Source organism: Gobio gobio (assembly GCF_949357685.1).
Source record: "Gobio gobio genome assembly, chromosome: 18".
In the NCBI taxonomy this organism is placed as follows: Eukaryota; Metazoa; Chordata; class Actinopteri; order Cypriniformes; family Gobionidae; genus Gobio; species Gobio gobio.
Genome location: NC_137111.1, coordinates 28,235,461 through 28,256,628, shown reverse-complemented (window position 1 = coordinate 28,256,628; position 21,168 = coordinate 28,235,461). Strand labels below are relative to the sequence as shown.

The following is a 21,168-nucleotide window of genomic DNA, read 5'->3' as shown; positions in this document are numbered from 1 at the left end:
GCATCTTCATAGCACTTTATATGCAGAATACAGGGGTTCTAAAAAATATTTGGACACTTTAATAGTTCTTAAAATGTATAAAAGTTATTACATCAGTAAACAAAATGCATCTGCAAGCAAATGGTTCTTTTCTCAATTGTAGACAATTTTACTTCTAACCAACTGCCCTTAAAGCGATAGTGAATGGCAGCCCAAAATTTTAAGCCCAAAAAGTGCATCCATCCATTATAAAAATAATCCATATGGCTCTAGGGGTTAATAAAGGCCTTTTGAAGTGAATTGATGGGTTTGTGTAAGAAAAATATCCATATTTAAAACTTTATAAAAATAAATATCTAACTTCCGCCAGACTGCTTTCTGTATTCAACTTACGAAGAAAGCGTAACGCCTCTCGCAGTTAAAAATGCTTATGCTTCGTCTGATGTCATACGTCACGCTAGTTACGCTTTTTCCGTAAGGTCAATACGGAAGGTGTTAAATATGGATATTTTTCTTACACAAACCCATCGATTCACTTCAGAAGGCCTTAGAGCCGTATGGATTACTTTTATAATGGATGGATGCTGCCATTATAATGCTTGATTATCCAGGACATTTTTAATATAACTCTGATTGTGTTCGTCTGAAAGAAAAATGTCATACACACCTAGGATAGTTTGAGGGTGAGTAAATCATGGGATAATTTTCATTTTTGGGCAAACTGTCCCTTTAAAGTGATTTTTAGTGGTTGAAGTCAATTCCCTTCAAGTTCACACGGATATCTTAGCAGAGTAATCACAGGTGTAGTTCAGCACATAGAATACATGGATATATTCCACATAAATTTGACAGTCAGACTCAGAAAGTGTCCAAATACTTAATTTTGAAGAGTATATCTATTATTTTAGTACCTAAAAACAATTATTTAAAACTGAAATGTTTTTCTTGAAAAGGGTGCTTATTTGCCACCTTTTTATTTTGTTATCTAATGCAATGACGCTTCATTGCATATTTTCATTCTAACATTTGCATAAAAATCTGTTGCTTTAAGATACAATTATTGACATAAAGTCAGTGCATTGCTACTATTGTAGATGACTCATTTCCATTTGTGTACATTGGCATACAAGTTTATTCATCTATCTGGAACTGAGCAGTGTTTGGATAGAGACCAGGATGACTCAGCCACGTTGACAGGCGATGAGCTCAGCTTGCATTTCTTCTATCAGACAGCAGAGGGCGATCATGTATGTGCATGTGTTTCTTTCTGCACTGGACCTGAGCTCTGCTGCCCACTGCAGCACAGTTTGAAGAACACACATCAGAACAGGCATATACTGTGGCATATACTGTAGCTTACAGTTTTGATATAAACGGTCCTGCACTGTAACTAGAGCAAAGGTACACCTTTGCATCATATCTACCCATAACGGAAAGCAAAGTGCATATCAGTACTAATACACACTCTTTAGCAATTTATAAAGCACAGAGGTGGACCTTTGTGTGGCAAGCTATTGTATCCCCGACACTATTTGTACATTTTTGACAGTGTACAGTTCAACCAAATGAACTGTCTAATAGGGCTGCACGATTATGACAAATATTTAATTTAAATAATGGTTGATTATTCCCTTTGTTATTGCGATTATTAATTACGATTATCACAATTTACATTGAATGATGTTTTGAATAGCTTTATACCATTGTTTGAAGCAACTGCATGCTATATTTTATATGAAAATAAGCTGAAAACATTCTTCCTGAATAACTTTTTTCATTAAGCCTCAAATGTCAACTATCCATTGGTTTGATTTCTTTCTTAAATAAAAAAGGAAAAATATGCATGGTATTATAATGTTATACTAAAACTAAAATTAGAACAATGGAAAAAACCTTAACCTGTAAAAGAAGGGGGGAAAAAAACACATCTTAAGCATGCAGAATATTGTAAGTGGACTTTATTTTGCAATTGCACGATTTGAACGTTTATGTAATTGTGGCATCCGTAATTGTAATCACGATTAGAAATTCGATTAATTATGCAGCCCTACTGTCTAATTCATACAAGACCCCTGTTAAATCAGGAGTGACAAACAGATCTATGTTATACTAAGTGTGCATATACAAATCTGCACAAACAATGAATCTGCTTTTCACTCTTCTCTGCACTGAGCACCAAATCTTAAAATCTTGTGTAAAAAGCAGCATTTGCATAATGAGATTTCTTTCAGAAGTCCCCCACCATCCAGCAACAATAAAACTGATGTCCTGAGGCGCCAGCTTGATGCATCTCAACATAAAACTTCCATTAGGGGAATGAAACTACTACCAAGGGCGTTCCTTCTTTATCTTTTCAGCCTTTTGTCTTTCTCTTTTAAAGGTCATTTGTAGTATGTATGATTTAGTGTATGAGTTTCCAGTATTTAAACATAGTTCCGGTTTGTAAAACACGTTTAGGTAAACATTTACACATTTTGTCATGGCAAAATGTAACTCAATATATCAGTTCAATATATCAAGCTCAATATATTCAATATGTTACACTGGTGGTAGATTTAAAGGGGTGATGAATTGAGAAATCAACTTTTCTTTGAGCCTTTGATATATAAAAGTTCATCGTGATATAAGAATATCCTGTGCGTTTCGGAGCTGAAAACTTTTTGTTAGTCAAAGAAAAGCTTTTATTGACACCAGGCCCAGAAAACGAGAGATCTCAGAATATGTCAACCACTGACGTCATAGAATGCAGAAGTGCCACCTCCCGCCCGCCCACCGACTCGTGGAGCTAAACGGGTTGCGTTACCGAGCAATACACATGCCGGTTCCAGCTCACATGCTAAGACATTGCACGTTTTTTTGCTTCATTTCACCGCAAAATCGATTGTAAACAAGATACAGGTCGAGACTGGATTTGCAGACATATTGAGATTAAAACGTGTGTGTGTGTGTGTGTGTGTGTTCGCTTCGCGGTTATATTCACTGAACGGGCCGACCAAGTAATACAAAAATAACATTCCAATTCAATCGCGGGTGGATGAGAGATGAATCATTGTGTTTGTTTGATAAATATATTTTTCGAGCCCTGTGAGCGATTCTCCAGACGCTTTCAAAAAAATTTCCACATGTACTGAGGGGAGCTGAAGCTCATTAAATATGCAAATCTTATCCAATCCTAGCCGTGGGTATTTACTTCCAAGTCTTCAGTGCGGCACGCCCATCAAAACCGAGCGTTTTTCAGAGAGCCTCAAAACCAAGGCAGAAAATAGCCTATTACTTATTCATTATGATGTTTTTGAATGTAAAAACCACGCAAACGTCATAAGTTGACCTCAGACAACAGTATAAAAAAATTAAAAAAGCCAGTTCATGACCCTTTAAGGGTTTGACAGTCATAGTAAATATGAATATGTTTCCAAGACCAAAAATAACTAAATTTGTTCTCTTTGTTCCTGTACTTGATGCTGTAAGTTCAACCTAGATACTAAAAGCCCATGTTATGAATCTTTAAAAAAAACTGCCTTTGCAATATCTTTCAGTGGCTGCACCGCTTAAAAATTTCATTTTCAGTTTCCTGTGTCTTGAGCATGGGATGAAGTTGTCAGTACACACTACATACGCTCTCTCACGGCTTTGTTGTAGATGTCCTTTATTGTAAAATAATGAGCTATTTAATGTCATTCTGTCTTCTAGCTGAATAAAACAGACAGACATTAAACTGGTGACAAGTCTTTAAAACCCCCCTCTGCTGTTGCTGTAATTTATCATCTACTCGGCTGTATTGTTTCATCACTCTTGCTCTTGAAAATGAGAAAAGTAGCCCCTGGTTTCTGCTGAGATGAAAACAAATTATGCATTTAGAAGATTTTGTTGAACACCTTCAAGCGATGTGCACCCTTTGTTCACTGGTGGAAGTTTTTTCTTTCTCTGATTATTTAAAAAAAAAAAGATTTGGTAGTGTTTTGGTGTGCAGTGGATTTGAAGAGAATGCAAGTATTCCAGGTTTTGTTTTGTTTTTGTATGTTGATAATATATTAACATACTATTTATTGAAATTAAGTTTTTAAACATTTTTGACATAAAATAATGCAGAAATACATTTAAATAAATAGTTAATCACTACAATAATTAATTGTTTGACACAGTGTTGGACATTGCTTTTTTTATGCACTTTTTATGCAGCTTTTTACATTATTTCTCCCTTTTTTCATTGAAGAGTCACTGCCCAACTTTCCCTTTTCAGAAAAAGGCCCCAAGCTTAGAGTTTCAGGTTCATCGTAATTTTGCTAATATTTGTTACTTCAGAGGTTCATATTCATATTCATGGGCATGAAGACCTTCCCAACTCTGGGTCCAGTCCTCAGGCTCTGTAAGTGAATAGGCAGATCTGTGTGAAAATCTCTTTGTTCTGCTTTCTCATGAGTGAACAATAGATTTATAATCCTCATGTTTCAGATCCCCCCACCAATGTCCCAATTTCCCACAACTGCTGCTGTCTCATCCTGTAAATCAATATGGATTAGCTCGACCTGTATGAATCGCTGCTACTCCCCTTCAGGCTGATAAACTCTTTTCTTTGAGTTGTCTTTCATTTTCATGCTCATTGTCATTGTCATTTTCGTTCTCATTTCATTTTCCCGATCACACTAACCAACCCTTTCACAACATATCCATTTTTGAATATATCTGTTTCAGTCATTTGAGAACATCAGGACTGATGGCTGTTTTTTTCTCATTACCCCTTTCGGTTGTCAGAGGGGTTGATAAATCACAACTTTGACCTGAGCAAATAGAAAGATCTGAAACCTTTGAGAGAGCAGTAGTAAATCAAGTCCACATGCAGTTAATTTATGCTCTATTTGTTGATTTATTGGATGTTGCTATTAGATACACACTCTGTCGATTTTTTAATGGGCAAGTATTTTAATGTTTCTTTGAACCCGTCAGAACCCATTTGACAGACATTTAAAGTAGAGAATCAGAGAATGTAGCATGTGAAAATTCATTGTATTTTTATGTACAGAAGTAACGTAACATTTTTAATGTGTGATGCATGTTATCATGCTGAAATTCTGTTTATACTGTAATACATTTTTCATCCAATGATGAAAAATCATGAAGATTGAAACAACATATCAAAACATATTACTTTCTTTCTTCTGTGGAACTGAAGATGTCTTAAGAAGTGTGCTTTGTGATCGAAAGTCAATGGGTTCCAAAGTTGTTTGGACCCAACGATATTTAAAATAGATTCTGTCCTGAAGAATAAAGTCATACAGGTTTGGAAGACCCATAAGAGACCATCAGGGTTAACTTTCTTTAGAGAACTGTATTTTGACAGGGGAGGGATGGTAATGTGATTTAGGGCAATAACAAAATAATAGGAACACTGAGAAACAGAGAAAGGTGCTTCATAACAAAAGACAGGAGTGACCGCATGCCTCAGTTTCTGTGTCACAATGTGGGAAAAAGAGACCTGTGTCTTTTGGCTTGGCGTGGGGTCGGCTATTGTTTGCGTTCACTGCACTGATCGGCCACAAGAGAGCTCCGATCGACAGGGAAAAGCTGCTCATCTTTTAAAGCACTCCGGTCCCTGGGGAGGTAGAGAGAGAGCGAGAGAGAGAGAGAGAGTTGGAGTGGGAGGGGTTATGGAGAAAACCAGCAGCCGCTTTGCCAAACACCACAACAATCCAATGAGAAGACCGAGTTGCTAGAGAGCAGGAGCATCGCTTATTCCCTCCCTTCTTGCTCACTCGTCTTCACATCCTTCCACATCTCTACCCATAAGGCTTAGCAGTTCTGTTCTATTGTTGTCAAGGATACAGAGAGAGATACAGCCTCCTCCTAATGCAATGTAGACAGGGACGGAGAAGGAGTCAGAAAGAACGAAAGGAAGAGATGCTGAGTGCTGAGTGTGGGTCACCCGTATGCCCCTGATGCCATCTGCTCCGGATCTACTGCAGCAAAGCAGCGTGTCTGACGCCAGCCCAAGGGCCCTCAGGTCGAGAGACGTGGAGGAACAGGAGGCGCAGGTTGGGGGGTGGAGGAGGAGGGCGACGGGTGCCTGTGGAGATCATATAGCAGAGGATGGGAGCAGTGGAGTCCGCTGAGAACGGACAGCCCCCCTGTCCCTCTCAGGAGCGTCCCGAGAGCATGTGAGTAAGAACCAGAGGAGAAGAGAAGGGGGTTCTTGACAACCTCATTGTCGTCGCTGGTGGTGTTGTTGTTCTAGTACCTGGTTTGCTCACCTGGTTTAAGTCTCAGTTGAATGCATATGAGTATTCTTTTTAGCTTGTGGAAAGAGAAGACAAATAACCATTCAGTAATGTTTGTCAGAGAAACGCCAATCACACAAAGGAGGATGGGGATTGTTATTGTTTTTGTGATGTCACAATCGGACATGATGTTTATTTACATTTTGTTGGTGGTAGTAAGGCTACATATTGATGTGTGCGTTCCAGTCTGGCGGGCTTTGCAGACGTCTGGATGGGGGAGTAATGGCTGTATTTAATAAGGGAGAGATGTGTGTTTTTGTGGGGGATGGAGGCTAATGCTGCAGCACCGAGAGCATGAGAGAGATGGTGCTGAAATAGAACACTGAGATGTGTTGGAGAAAAGGGGGTGGGGAAATAGAGAGAGAGAGAGAGAGAGAGAGAGAGGCTATTTATGTTGTAGACGTTTAGAAGAGCAGAATGTCAGTGACCATGAAAAATAGACAATTTTGTGTAGGTTGAGTGGGGTTCTATACCCCTTGTTGGTTTGTGGTAAAAGCATGTTGTAAATCTTAAGGAATAATGCACCCAAAAATGAACATTCTGTCATCATTAAAAAACAAAACAAATTTCTTTCTTTCTTCTGTGGAATATAAATCAAGATATTTAGTAGTGTGTTTAACCCTCTTGGGTTCTTCGGTCATTTCTGACCCCAATGTTTTTTTTTTTTAATGTTAAAAATCGTAGCTTCATCTGAATGTTCCGAAACTTGGTGACTTTGTCTTTTTGTCTGTTTTGCACTCTTGATGTTTTAGAGATTCACCCCTTCACTGTTGAGACCTTTTTTCTGCATCCTGGCTGATTTGTAGATTGTATGCACGAAAAAACTAATTTCCCATTAATTTCCTATGGGGGTCATTTTTGACCCGAAGGTTTTGAATGTGACTATTTTTTTTACGACCACTTAGACTTTTCAAATCCTGTCCCCAATATTTTTTGGGTGTTCATATACCAAGTACCAATAAAGTCACCAAGTTTCGGACCATTCCGATGAAGCTGCGATTTGTAACTTTTTTTTTATAAAACGCAAGATCCTCTATAGTGGTAAAATGTTCTATTGTGTGATAAAAATGCTCAATGTGTCCACCGGATGGCACCGATCTCATTAAAAAAATAGCTGACTCTAAAATGAAATACAGCTTTAATAAAAAAATTATATATATATATATATATATATATATATATATATATATATATATATATATATATATATATATATATATATATATATATATATATATATATATATATTATAATATATATATATATAATTTTTTTTTATTATATTCAATGGGAAAAAATGGGCCATAATTATTGCATAAATATTAATTATAAAACATAAAATTATCTCAAAACACCAAAAAAGAAAAGAAAAAATATTATTGAACAAAAATATATATAATTGATTTTACTCAAATCTTTTTTTTTATCTTTATCTCTCATTTTTGACCCGAAGGTCCTGAGTGTGACCCATAAATGAAGCACCCCAGAGGGTTAAGCTGCTCTTTTCAATATAATGAATGTAAATGTTGACCACAGCTGTCTGACAAGTTTTTCAAGGCCAAATTGGAAAAAAACTTGACAAATAATTACTTAAATTTCAGTCTGCCCACACCAAGCCTTCATTTTGCTTCAGTAGACTTTAAGTAAGTTATATGGACTATAGTTTTATGATGCTTTTATTGTGCTTTTTCAGTCCTTTTTGGAGCTTGACAGCTCCTGGTCCCCACTTTTATTGTAAAGAAAAGAGCAGTTCAGATATTCCGTTCATTTTGTGTCCTACAGAAGAAATGACATGAATGCCATAAAGATTTAGCTGAGTAAATGGTGACACAAAATACATTTTTAAAGCAAACTATTCCTTTGAAAGTGTATATAAACCAAATGTGTATTTTGTTTATAAAGCATATTGTAATGTATAAGACATTCTGCTGCATTTTATCCTAATCCTCTTGGTCACAATGGCTATTTTATTGTTTTTACTGACCTTTGTGCAAAAAAGCCTGGAATTTGTTGCTCTAGGCAACACGGCTGGGGATGATGAGAAAGTCTGAACCTGCTCTGAGGCCTGTGCTTTAAGTACAAGTATTGTAGCAGCACCATACAGTGCTGCTCATTCAGCCATGACTAACATAGCTTTTAGCGTCTAAAGTTTGGCTTATGCAACCCCCTTTTGAGAATTCTTACATAACAGTACCTGCATAGTTTACGTGGGAGTTTGAACCTCAACTCTAAAAGCTTTATACTATTAGATTTGTTTCATTGACCTGCCAGTAGCTCATCAGGACAGAGTGCAACTTGATGGAAGAAAAAGCATGAGCTAGGGAGTCATTTATAAAATAATTGATATAAATAATTACAATTTAAAAACTGTTTTCTATTTCTATCATTTCTATTTTTGTATATATATTATGAGTAATTTATTCCTGTGATGGCAAAGCTGAATTTTCAGCAGTCATTACTGTCATTCTCGGTCATTTAATGGAAAGCACTATATCTAGTCTTGAATTCAATGTCACTAGTACTTACTCACTTTAGACCACTGAAGCCATACCATGAGCAATGACATTCAGTTCTACTGGGAAACATGTAGACTGCAGGAGATTTCATGCACTGCTAAGCATTCAACTCTGTGAAGGTTGTAACCATGTGACCTGCACTTTCTTTCACGAATGGCATAAAGGCTAGTAGCTTGTTTTAATTTTTCTATACGCAACTGTTTGACTGGGCACATGCTGTACCTGTTTGGGCATGTACTGCACTATTGGCCAACCACCACTTCAGTGACTTCCTAGTTATCTAGATTGTGCTGTTGTGTTGTAAGGATCATTTTGTCATTCATGCAGTATCATGCCATGTTAAAATGGGGCTGTCATCCGGCGATCATGTGTCCTTCTGTCCCAACAGTATATGTGATGGGTCCATTAGACATTCACCCTCTCTTTTGACAGCCTAGTGTCAAAATGAGCAGTGTGGTGATTCAGCTTTGAGACGTCCCATTTGGGGATGCTTATGACCAGTTCTCCCTGTCTCTCATCACTCCTTAAATCCTCTGAGAACAATCCTCTCAGAGAAATAAACTCAGTGCTGCAGGAGATCTAGCGCACATAAAATATTGAGAGTATGCCTGAATTATTTGATAGTTCTGGTGGTGAAAGCTGGTACATCACTGCATCCCTGCAGAGAGGAAGCAGTTCTTTACTGAGGAACCTTGGTCCTGTAGTTTGTATGAACCGTTTAATGGTACTGCAGGATTTCTGACTTGAAATATAAACAATCATTAATATATAGTCTTTGTTAGCTTGATTTAAAGGTATAGTTCAACCAAAAATGATTTACTCACCCTCAAGTTATTCCAAACTTGTATGAATTTCTTATCTTCTGCTGAACATGACGGTCATGGAGGTCAATTGTGCCCATTAACTGTTTGATTACCCATTCTTCAAAATATCTTCTTTTGTGTTCAGCAGAAGAAAGAAATTCATACAGGTTTAGAACAACTTGAGAGAGTAAATGATGACCGAATTTTCATTTTTGGGTGAATGAAGCATCATATCTCATCTTGAACTGAATCAATGATTTATCCAGACTGAGAGAGTAACTGTAAATTGAGCTGCCAGGGATTATGACTCGAATGCCTGTATTATATCGCTGTGATTTAACTGTTTAATCAGTTTGTATATAGATAAATAAAGTTTTGAATAAATTCTAGGTGTTAAACTACCAAAGAAAGGAGTAGTCTACTTGTAAATCACTGTGATGTCCAGTGTTAATTTTGAGATATGTAGATATGCATTCCTGATTTTGAATGAACATATATTGAAGTTTACTTAAAGGGATAGTTCACCCCAAAATAAAGATTCTGTCATCATTTACGCTCTCTCAAATTGTTACAAACCCGTATAAATGTCTTCTGCTGTACACAGAGGGAGATATTTGGAAGAATGTTTATAACCATGTAGATATGGGCTCCCAGCCCATTTACTACCATAGTATTTTTTTCCTACTATGGTAGTCAATGGTTTGGTTACCAACATTCTGCAAAATATCTTCATTTGTGTTCAGCAGAACAAAGAAATTATACAGGTTTGGAACAACTTGAGTGTGAGTAAATGACAGAATTTTCATTTTTAGGTGAACTATCCCTTTAAGGGACTTCTAGGGGTTGGAAACAGGGCCTATGTTGGATATAGCATGCACACACCAGTACACAGTGTGCTATAGTATTCCATTTGGAGCAGAGCCAGTCTCTCTCTCCCTCCCTCTATTACTGTTTCATTTGTCTCCCTCTTTTGGTCAACCTGTGCCAGTACCTCAGTCTCTAGTACATTTTGTACCCTCTGGAATAAAAATGAGCACATCACAACCTTTTTTTAACCAATAGCCTAGGTTCTTTTATTTTCTTCCCAAAATCATTTATGGTTATAATGTGGATTTTAGATACACATAGTATGATTTAATGCAGGCCTATTGTTAGTGATGTGTTGATATATTTTAGCAGTTGTGTTTATGGAGCAATTTCTTGATCACTCTCCTCTCTATCCCACTAATAGCCGTCCTTTCGTTCAGGTTAGCTTTGTTAAAACAGCATTGTGGGTTGTCGTGCTCGCAGCAGTGTCTGTGGCTAAACCCAGCAGTGCTGTTCTGTGCCAGACAAGCCTGACTGTCTCCAAGCAGACAAACTCACCTGAAATGACTTGCCTCTTCTGTCTCCTTTAGCCTTTCACATTATATTTGAACTTATAATGTTTATAGCAGATGTTTACTTGTTTAGTAGATATTTGGTCCTGAAGATTTGCAGATTCTGATTATTTTAATTTACTGTATTTACAATTTACAACTAGCAATTTGCAAATACTCCTGTCTGAGTGGCATTAATAAAAATGTATGCGTGTATATATAATATTTATTATTATACCCATCATCTAGAGGAGAGTTTGAAATAGGACTTGGAAAACCCATTTTTTTTAAAGCCCCCGAGAGGAACATAAGCTTGATGATACAGTGTTCCACCTAATTTCCTCAGCAGACATTTCAGAAATAAATCAGCGTTTTATTTTCCCATACCAGGAAATAAATGGGTTTTATGTGCGCTAATAGACTTCCTGTGCATGTGTGGATCTATGCGAAAGAGAAGGAAATTTGAGGCTTTGTCCAAGATTTAATGCAAGTTGCCAGTGTGTGCGTTGTCTAGCGCATAGGAGCATATGTCTAGAGAGCACTGTCACCATGGCAACAGTGTGCTTGCCAGATTTGTGGAAACGTCACTACATGGGCTGAAATGCTCATTAACTGATAATTATCTCATCGAATGTCATTAACACACTGCTGTAAAATAAGACTGGAAAACTTTTGAAATGCACTCCATGCCATCTGTCTTTGAATGATATTGAATGTAATATTAATGATATTATTTTTGAATGCAAATCTATATTGTAATCTAAACGTTATATTGCAACACTCGTAAGAAGTATACTTTTTGTATTGCTCTCCGTCTTTATCAAATTAAAGCATTACCCATTCCAATCATTTTTGGTTTGATCTGTATAGAGATAAATATTTAAATTAGAATATTATTGTAATACCGATAGGTTGGACCGTACTTGCCAATAACCGATTAATCAACCGATAGTTTTTCATTTTTTTTACATAATATATGTGTGTGTACTCTGTTAATTATTATTTATATATAAATACACACACAAGCATGTATATATTTAAGAAAAAAATAATATTTTTTATATATAAAACATTTATATTTATATATATTATAGATTATATAAATGTATATACATTTTAATATTTCTTAAATTTATACATGAATGTGTGTGTATTTATATATAAATAATAATTAACAGAGTACACACACATATATTATGTAAACACAAACTTTTATTTTGGATGCGATTAATCGCGATTAATCTTTTGACAGCCCTATTAAAAATGTATTAATAAATATTGAAATTAGACAACTAACAATGAGCAATACTTCTAGAGCATTTATTAACCTTAGTTATGTATAGAAAACTATGTTTAGAGACAATAGAAAACAAAGGGAATCTTTTTTAAAGATGCCAGAGCATTGAAGTTATGTAAATGTATATTGTATGTATAGTCTCATACTTTATTTGCCTCTATTTTCGAATGAGCTTGATGATTATCTAATCAAAATAACAAAATATGTATTGCAGTGATGATTAAAAAAAGAACTGAAATCGGGTTTATTTATAGGCTTATATTTCTGTCGGCTGCAAGAACATATACATTTTCTTTCTCCTGTCAATAGCTTTAAAAAAAATGCAACAATGCCGGCTTATGAATTCATAAGTGACCAGCTGGATATAAACTAATGCAAATAGATGATAACAATTGTGACATTAAACATTTGGGACAGACTTGCGTTTATTTTTGTCACATTGTAATACAGCATCTAGTCAAATTAATTATTGTATAATGATATGGCAACATGTACTGTAGTATACTGTATACATACCTGTTCGCTGTCAGTGTTTTAAAGGCGCATCTGATGTGTCAGCCTCCTCACGTGTCAAAACAAACAACACGAGGCATCAGTGATTCTGCCTCTAGAGGCCGCTCTTGTACTGTATAATGACAACGGACCCTTCTCAGCAACGGACGCAACCCGGAACAACTATCGGCATGGATTTTTGCAGATAATCGATTGTTTCACCAATCAACTATCGGTGCCGATTAATCTGCAAAACCGATGAATCGGTCAACCTCTATGAGTGGCATTTTTCATTAAATTATATGATCGACATGTACACCTCATCCTCTTTTGTTGACATTGTGTGTGCTGATCAGGTCAGGAAAGGGAACGAGTCCTTCCTTTCAGTCATTCTGCTGAGGTTATGAAGAGTAAATCTCCTATTTTGCTAATGAACTGCTGGATGCGTATATAAAATGTCACATTAGAGGGCATATGTTGTCAATTTTTTTGCATGTTTTGTCATTTAAATTTACTCTGGGTACAGTTTTTAAATAATTGTGAAGATGGACTGTAAAATATGATTTAGCACCATGGAAGACCACTACAGTTTTGACATTTGATTTGCTGCTGGTCTAGATTGTCCTGCTGGTTAAGATCTCTGATTAGCATCCCATGGACCAGCATCCAAAACACGTGTTGGTCTTTTCAGCAGGGAATGGGTGTGTTCACTGCACTGAAGTGAAGGCATCAATACATTCATCAGTGTTTGATGCAGCAAAACTGAGTGTATGACTGCAACCAAAGTCCTCGCTATAGATACTAATAGGGAATATCAGTTCAGACAGAGAAACCAATCATGAAATTAAGTGAAAACAGTTAAGTTATAAGTTTTTGTCCTCTCTGATTGTCTATACTTGCATTACAGTAAAGTAGGAGAGACTGGCAGGGAATTTCAGCTCCTATAGAGAGAAAGAAAGAAACAGAAATGAGGAATAATACAAAAAAATATCATGATATAGACAGAAAAACAGTTTTTTTCTCTTTATACTACAGCAGCCAGAGTGAGAAGTCTGCTTCTCTCTTAAACGTGGGGGAGGGAGAACGTGTCTGAGGAGGTTGAAGAGAGAGAGAGAGAGAGAGAGAGAGAGAGCCAAGTAGTGAGTCTGCAAGTGGCGAGTATCTGCAACGGGTTTCATTTGGATAAAGCCCACCTTCTGCAAGATACCAGAGAGAAAGAACATACGATATTTATAAAAGGGAGGGATGGATAAAAGGGAGAAGGGGACATAGCACACAAAGCCATAGAACCGAGGTGCGCCAGATTTCAAGATTCTGCATTAGGAATGAGGAACGTGCATGAGTGACCGTGAGCCTGTGATCGGTGGCAGATATGGCAGTGAGCGCGTGGCAGGCTCTGTCTCCGCTGCAGTGGGCTCGCTGGGGCTGGGACACTCTGCTGGGAGGGACATCTGAAGAGGATGGGGCAGACCCAGCCCTAGGGCTCCTCCGCAGCCTCAGCTGGACCTCCAGACACGATTACATGATACACGGCAGGCAGAGGTGAGCGTGTGGTAACAGCAGGGAGAGGACAGGGACTAATGCGGTTAGACTGGGTGGGGGTCTGCACATCTGTCTGAGGTTGCGCCTTTGTTGCCATATTTGGACTTTTGCTTTGTTTGTACAGATGTGTTCGCCTATGCGATCACGTACTGTCAGATTTGTATATTATACGCTGATGCCAAGCCCTAAGAATTTTTTTCTCAAACCGACATTTTGTTGTATTGGCCAAATAAGCAGCATGGGCATCATCAATCTTTACTGAAATCGCTTTGAAAAAAACACCTTCACTGTGATACTTAGTCGGTTCAAATCAAATAATGAAAGAATATAGTGAACGAGAGAGAAAATGGACACCATGGCTGAGTGTAATAATGTGTTTGAGATGCTGTTATTGGTCTCCTAGCTGCAGGTTCAGATTTCCATCTGTAAATAATCCACCAGGGCCTACTAGACATATGCGTTTGTTTATAAGGTTTGGCACACAATGAATGATTATTTAATACACTATATGTGTATCTGAATGTATTTGATCCTGTTATGTAAAGTTAATCTGTGATTTGTTACCTCATAAATGGATGTTGCTTGTTTGCTGTATCAGTGCTGGATTGGATATGCAACTTCTTTGTATGGAAACAAAGCAGACATGATATTTATACTTCTATGAGATTATTAAATCAACTCGTAATTCAATAGGCTATATTCAGTTCAGACTCTCTTCTGTCTCATTGTCTCTTCTGTAGGAGCTCAGACTCAGACGGAGCATTCGAAACCCCTGAGTCCACCACCCCTGTGAAGTCTCCTTCCCCACCAGTGCCCCCAACAGAGCCCGTCTGCACCAGTTCAGAGGCATTGTCCACAGAACACACAGGTACGTTTAGATCTTCATTCCATCACAATTCACACCACAGTCATCTTATGTAGAGTCAAATAGTTTAATTGATTGTCTGAATAGCTTCAGGGTTTACTAGGCATTGAAATGCTTAAGGCAAGGCTTCGATTGCAGGACATTGAAAATAGAGTTTGTGTTAATTAGCAGAGAGTGTACAGCAACAGAATTTACAATTCTTAACTTCAGAACCCAAGAAATGTTATGAAAAACTTAGATTATCTAAGTAAATATAGCTAGAAATATAAACTATATCAAGAATATGTTATATGCACATTTTAGATGTCAGTTTGTGCTTTTTTGGAAACAAAGAGATGGCGGTCCAATTAAAATCTTTATTCTATATTTAGTATTTCAATTCCGTTTCTCTTTGTGACTTTTTCCCAGTGTTTTCTTTTTTTCCTCTCTTATTCTGCACCCCCCCCCCCCAAAAAAAAGATTAAATCAAGAAAAGACTGCCTTTTTACTGGAGAACAGTAGTCTTTGTTATCAAGCACTGCACTCGTACTCCCTCTAGTGGAAATGCAGTGCATTGCTGTTGAAGGTATTTTCAAGAAAGATGATCTATAAAAAAAAGCTAAACTAACCAACAAACGGATTCTGTACTCTCTAAAAAGTGATTAGTTGACTTAACTTTAAAAAAGTGAGGAAACCCATTGCCTTAAAATGATTAAGTAATACACTTCATGCGTGATTGAAAAAATTAAGTTATGTATCATTTTAAGGCAACGGGTTTCCTCACTTTTTTAAAGGGTAACTAAACCCCTGCTCAGAGCTTAACTCCACCCACTGGCAATTTTCAAAAAATGCTGGAAAAGTGGGCAGAGCCCGGCGGACACAGAGGGGACGAACCGAGGGCGGGGCTGAGCGGAGGGCGTGCACCTGAGACCCGCAGTGACGGGTTGATTGACAGCTGTCAGACTCGCGAGTCGCAAAGATGGAGAATGACTGGAGTGACGCCAGCTTTGCAACAGAGCGGTCATTTCTCCTACCTTCACCTGAAGTGGAGGAGGGTGGATTGTCTGTAGACATAAACCCGGAGCCTTATCAATGCGAGCCGCTGCTCAAACTGCGTTAACTCCCGATGCCGACGATGCTAGTGAAGCAGCCGCGTAAGAGAACTGACCTAATCTATCTGCGTCCGTGGCAACCACTTGCGTGTCAGGGTTTGAAAGCGCGTCTCATGTATGAAAATTATCTGTACACATGACGGGCGGCAATAAAATCGCAAGAAAAGCCTGACGTGTACTGACAACTTCATTATTTAACCGTATTTTCTTCAATACAATGTTAAAGCAAGTGTCAAGTGAGTTTCATTCATAATGTTTCCACTTCATGTAACATGACAGTTCATACCGGAGTAAAGCGTTCTCATCATGTGATTGGGGGAAACATTTCTGAGGGCGTGGTGAGCTCGTGCCAGGGGCGCGGATAGTGAGCCGTTGGAGGTACCATCCTACGTCACGATGTACCACAACGTCCAATAGGAAAATTCAACTGCAGTAGCCACCGTTCAACCTTAAGAGGGCAGCACTTTGGCGGTTTTACACCATATTTTATAGAATTAAAACACTTTATACTCAAATGTCAAAACATTTACTCGAATCAATGAACAGCATTAATAAAGCCCCAGTATTACAGATCATTAACTAAAAAAAGTTGGTTTAGGGTTTAGTTACCCTTTAAGTTAAGTCAACTGATAATTTGTTACTCCTGCATTCTTCAGTTCTTTAACTTAAAATAATACCAATACATCTGTGAGCACTATTCTGTTATCTGCTTCAAATCATGATCTATTTTTTTTTTTAAATATCAAGTAACATGTCATTCTCCATCTTCACAGCTTCCACTGCTGACATCTCTGCCAGTGAAGATCAAGACCCAGCAGTACTTCCACGCTCTCAATCTATAGTCTTTGATGAGGACAAACCAATAGCTGCTAGCGGCGCCTACAACCTAGATCACTTAATCGCTAATGACCCCTTACCAGAATCAAATTTTGGGTCTGGACCATCAAGCAGAACACCTCTCACCCGCTCTCTAAGCCTACAGTCTGGTGAGTTAGAGAGCCCAGGAGACAAATCCTCAGAAGGAACCTCTGACAAACCCATTCACCCACGAACAGAGTCCTTTAGCATAGGAACAGAGAGCGCTCCGGGAACCCTTCGTAGAGTGAAGAAGCCCCGTCCAGGTTCACTAAAGAAGAAGCCTCTTTCCAGACAGAACTCAAACCCAGAGCCTTCCTCTCCCAAAACTGTGTCTTCTAGCAGCACACCGGAAGAGAAAAAGAGAGGGAAACCACCTCCCGAAAGTCCCTTGCAAACCCAAGAGAGGCCTAGTTCCTCTCCCAGTCCCAGTCCTAGTCCTGCTGGTACCCTACGGAGAAACAGAGTAAAGTCTCGAGTTGAGAGTCCTCCACCTTTGGTTGAAGAGACCACTACCACCTCAATATCAACTCAACTCCAGCCGGAACTTCCTGATCCAGTTCCCGAGGCTCCCACTGTCCCAGACGAGGAGTCTCCTATTCCTCCCAGTGCCTCCTACAAATGGGATCCGGATAACTTTGAGAACATTGACCCTTTCTGTACAGGAGGCAGTAAAGTGGCAAACTCGCCGGTCTTAGGCAGGAAAGCTGATTTTACGTTGGTTTCAGGCACCCCTGTTGCTGTAGAGGAGCCCGGTGCCCCTTCCCCTGAAAAAGAGCAACCACTTAACATTGAGGAACAACCAATCGCCAAGCGTCAACCAGTCAGACTGGAGTTTGACTATTCAGAGGACAGTGGAGAGGCGCCGCGCAGTACTCCTCCTCCCAAAATCCTCGGCAAGAAACCAGGGGCCAAGATGCCCATCCGAAAGCCTAAACTGGGGATTAAGAAGGCCCCTCCACCCCAGACAGAACAACTTGACAATTCACACGTCCCAGCACTTTCAAATGACAATGATGATATCCCGATCCCCACGGTGTCATATAACTTTGACCCCAGCAAGTGGGATGACCCTAACTTTAATCCATTTTCTTCAAGCAGTGGTGTCCCGAACTCTCCTCGACTGCCTAAAGGATCCTACAGCTTTGATCCCGACACCTTTGATGATTCAATCGATCCCTTCAAATCGTCTAACAATATGGGGAACCCGCCAACGAAAGCTGCCACTTTTGATCAGTCCAACAATGATAACGAGAATGACAATGATAACATTGTGGAGTTAGAGGATCACAACCAGAACAAACCTGCCAAAAACAAGAAGAAGCCTCTTAAATCGTAAGTCTTCACTTATTATGAATCATAATGTGTGCCATTCATTCAGTGCAGAGCGCTGTGTGTAATTCTACTAAAAAAAATGTGTGTATATTTCTGAATGGTCAGATACATATGTGTATGTGAGTGGGTGTTAGTACTTGATGTTTGTCAGCCTCTGTCACATGTCTGTCTGTTGATCTCATGTATCACAGGAAGTCCAGCAATGTCTCTTCTCTGTGTTGTTTCTTGTAAGTAGAGAGATGGAGGAAAATCAACATCAGTAATAATATAGCTTAACATAAAATGTCATTTTAACATTTTTTAACTCATGAGCCCACCATCAATTGTTTTAATCATTTAATTCGATACATATGACTGATATCACATCATTCTTAATCAGTCCTTCCTCTGCTCCATGTCTGATATTATCCAATGAGAATGTGTTGCCATCTAGTGGAGCCCCCAATAAGTGCAGTCGATTCCAGGAACATGGGCAGAGGACCATTTAATTTGGGCAGAGGACAGATTTAATTTGAGCTTTGTTGACTACACTTTTTCCAATGAATTAGGTGTGAAGGTTGACGTCTTATCTCTACACCTCTGAATGAATTACTTATCCAGACATTTTTTATGAGATTTTTCTTCCTTCAGAGATCTTCCCTCCTTAGCTTGGCCTAGTGGTTAACACGCTGGTGGATAATAAACAGTGCAGGTTTTATTATGTGTAAGCAGAAACTGTAACTGGAAAGTTGCCAAGGGAATCTTTATTGTGCCCTTGAGCAAGACATTCTTTTCTTGTGTAAGACCCCTGCACACCCCGATACATTAATGCAGCTATTAGGGAGCAGTTTTAAGTAATGTTACCTTTAGAAGGGGAGTTTGCTGGATCCTTTGCACCTGTTTTAGATTAATTAATCTAATGTACAGTATATTGCTCCGTTGCAGATTTTTCCTCCACCATTCTTACACAATTCAAGGTTGTTTTCAACACAGATGTATTTTCAGATTTTAAAGGACGAGTTTCAACAATGCTGCTAAAATGAGATATTTACATCACACTTACAGTATGAAATGGGACCAAGGTCAACAACAGCAACAGAATAGGATCAGATATGAGTCTGTTATGTTGTTACATGTGTCATTTTCTTAGGTAATTGAGCAATTTATTAGGGGCTACAGGGATTAATATTAACTGTGAATGTGTTTAGGCAGAGCCACAAATATTTACTGCATAACCATCATGTGTCTGCGAGACATATTTCCAATTCAATTACTAGTAGCTGTATGTCTTTAATTTCCTGCCGTGGTTCGAATTGTGAGTAGAAAAAAAAACATGGCATAAAAGTTGCATTAGCAAAAAAGAAAATGTTCACTATTAAAACACATTTCACTAAAAAACCCAAACTGCACAATATAACATTCATATGTAAACCATGAATAATCAATTTCATTGTGCACTGGTAAAATCTTAACTTATGAGATTTAATTCTTAATAATAAGCAACATCATTTACTGGTTGAATTACAGGATACTTGCATTTGTCAAAAGGTTTTCTAAAACATGTATCAGAACAACACAACAGGTATGTCTTATTAAACTAAAACTTTTATACAATAGAATGTTATCTGTACAGTATCTGTCAAAAAATAAACTGCTGTGTATAGTAAATAGGGTGGTTGGTGTGCACACAGTTTAAATGCCGATTGGTTGGACAGCACAGTAGATGGAAACATGATAAATTATGTCTTCTATTCCAAATTGATATTTTAATAACTAACAACATAACTTATGTTGTGTTTTCTTAAACAGCAACACTTTCAGAGTGAAGAAGTCTCCAAAGAGGACTCAGATTACAGAGCCATCTGCACAAGTAAGTTAATGAGGGCACATTCACCTACAGTACACTCACACAGTCACTTCAGACGTTCATTCTGAAGATTATTTGTTTCTTCCCTTCGCTGCCACCTCATATCATAACAGTGTTGTCCTGTGTGTTCTCCACTCTCGCCCACACCTTCACACACGCATCATCACCTGCAGGAGCACTCGCCCGATGCCAATCTCGACCCTTCACAAGATCACGCCACAGATGAGGAGAAACTGGCTTCCTCCACCAATCAGAAATGGACCAGACATGACGTGGAGGTGGAGCTAACCTCTGACCCCCAAGACTTCCCGCAGCCGACAGACTTCACAGCTTTTGTCAACGAGAACAGTTTACCTGCACAGAGTGACGGTGAGAGAGGGGAAAGAGTCTCTTATTGTGTCACTACATCATTTCAAATAATGAGTCAAGGATTGTATCCATGGTCCTACATTACTTTACATATATTTTGAAAGAATGAGACCGTCAGTACAGTACTGATTTAAAAATAATATGAGAGTATATCTCACAAAACCAGTCAAGTTATATTATTTTCAGTTGTATTATGCTCAAATATATATTTTTTGTATAGGGACATCCCAATACTTATTATATATTCACACACAGTATATATACATGATGCAAAGCGTTTTTATAATATAATAATTTAATTTGAATAAATAATGTTATTACACTAATAAAACCCCACTGTATTGCAGTACAATTTAATAAGAATTTACATTGAAAATAACAGTAGTTAAAACAAGTAAAATGTCTGGATTCATTGTACTAATGATAATTTGGTGGGAAAATGTTTTTCATGAATTTTCATGAAAACAATGTCAAAATGCAAAATAATAGTAATGAGCCTAAAAAAAAAAGTGTATATATAATTTTTATTTTCATTTATTTGTATTTAT

The 21,168-nt window shown here is 38.0% G+C and overlaps 1 protein-coding gene across 19 annotated transcripts in view; it reads left to right on the top strand.

Moving 5' to 3' along the window:
- Nucleotides 1-21,168, top strand: part of tacc2 (transforming, acidic coiled-coil containing protein 2) — a 74,490-nt gene that overhangs the window by 37,707 nt on the left and 15,615 nt on the right. For all 19 annotated transcript variants that reach the window (XM_079843260.1, XM_079843259.1, XM_079843258.1 and 16 more), the window contains 4 exons: nt 15,000-15,127; nt 16,989-18,405; nt 20,194-20,254; nt 20,425-20,620. In XM_079843260.1, coding sequence (XP_079699386.1) covers nt 15,000-15,127; nt 16,989-18,405; nt 20,194-20,254; nt 20,425-20,620 — 1,802 coding nt within the window. The remainder of the gene's footprint in view (nt 1-14,999; nt 15,128-16,988; nt 18,406-20,193; nt 20,255-20,424; nt 20,621-21,168) is intronic.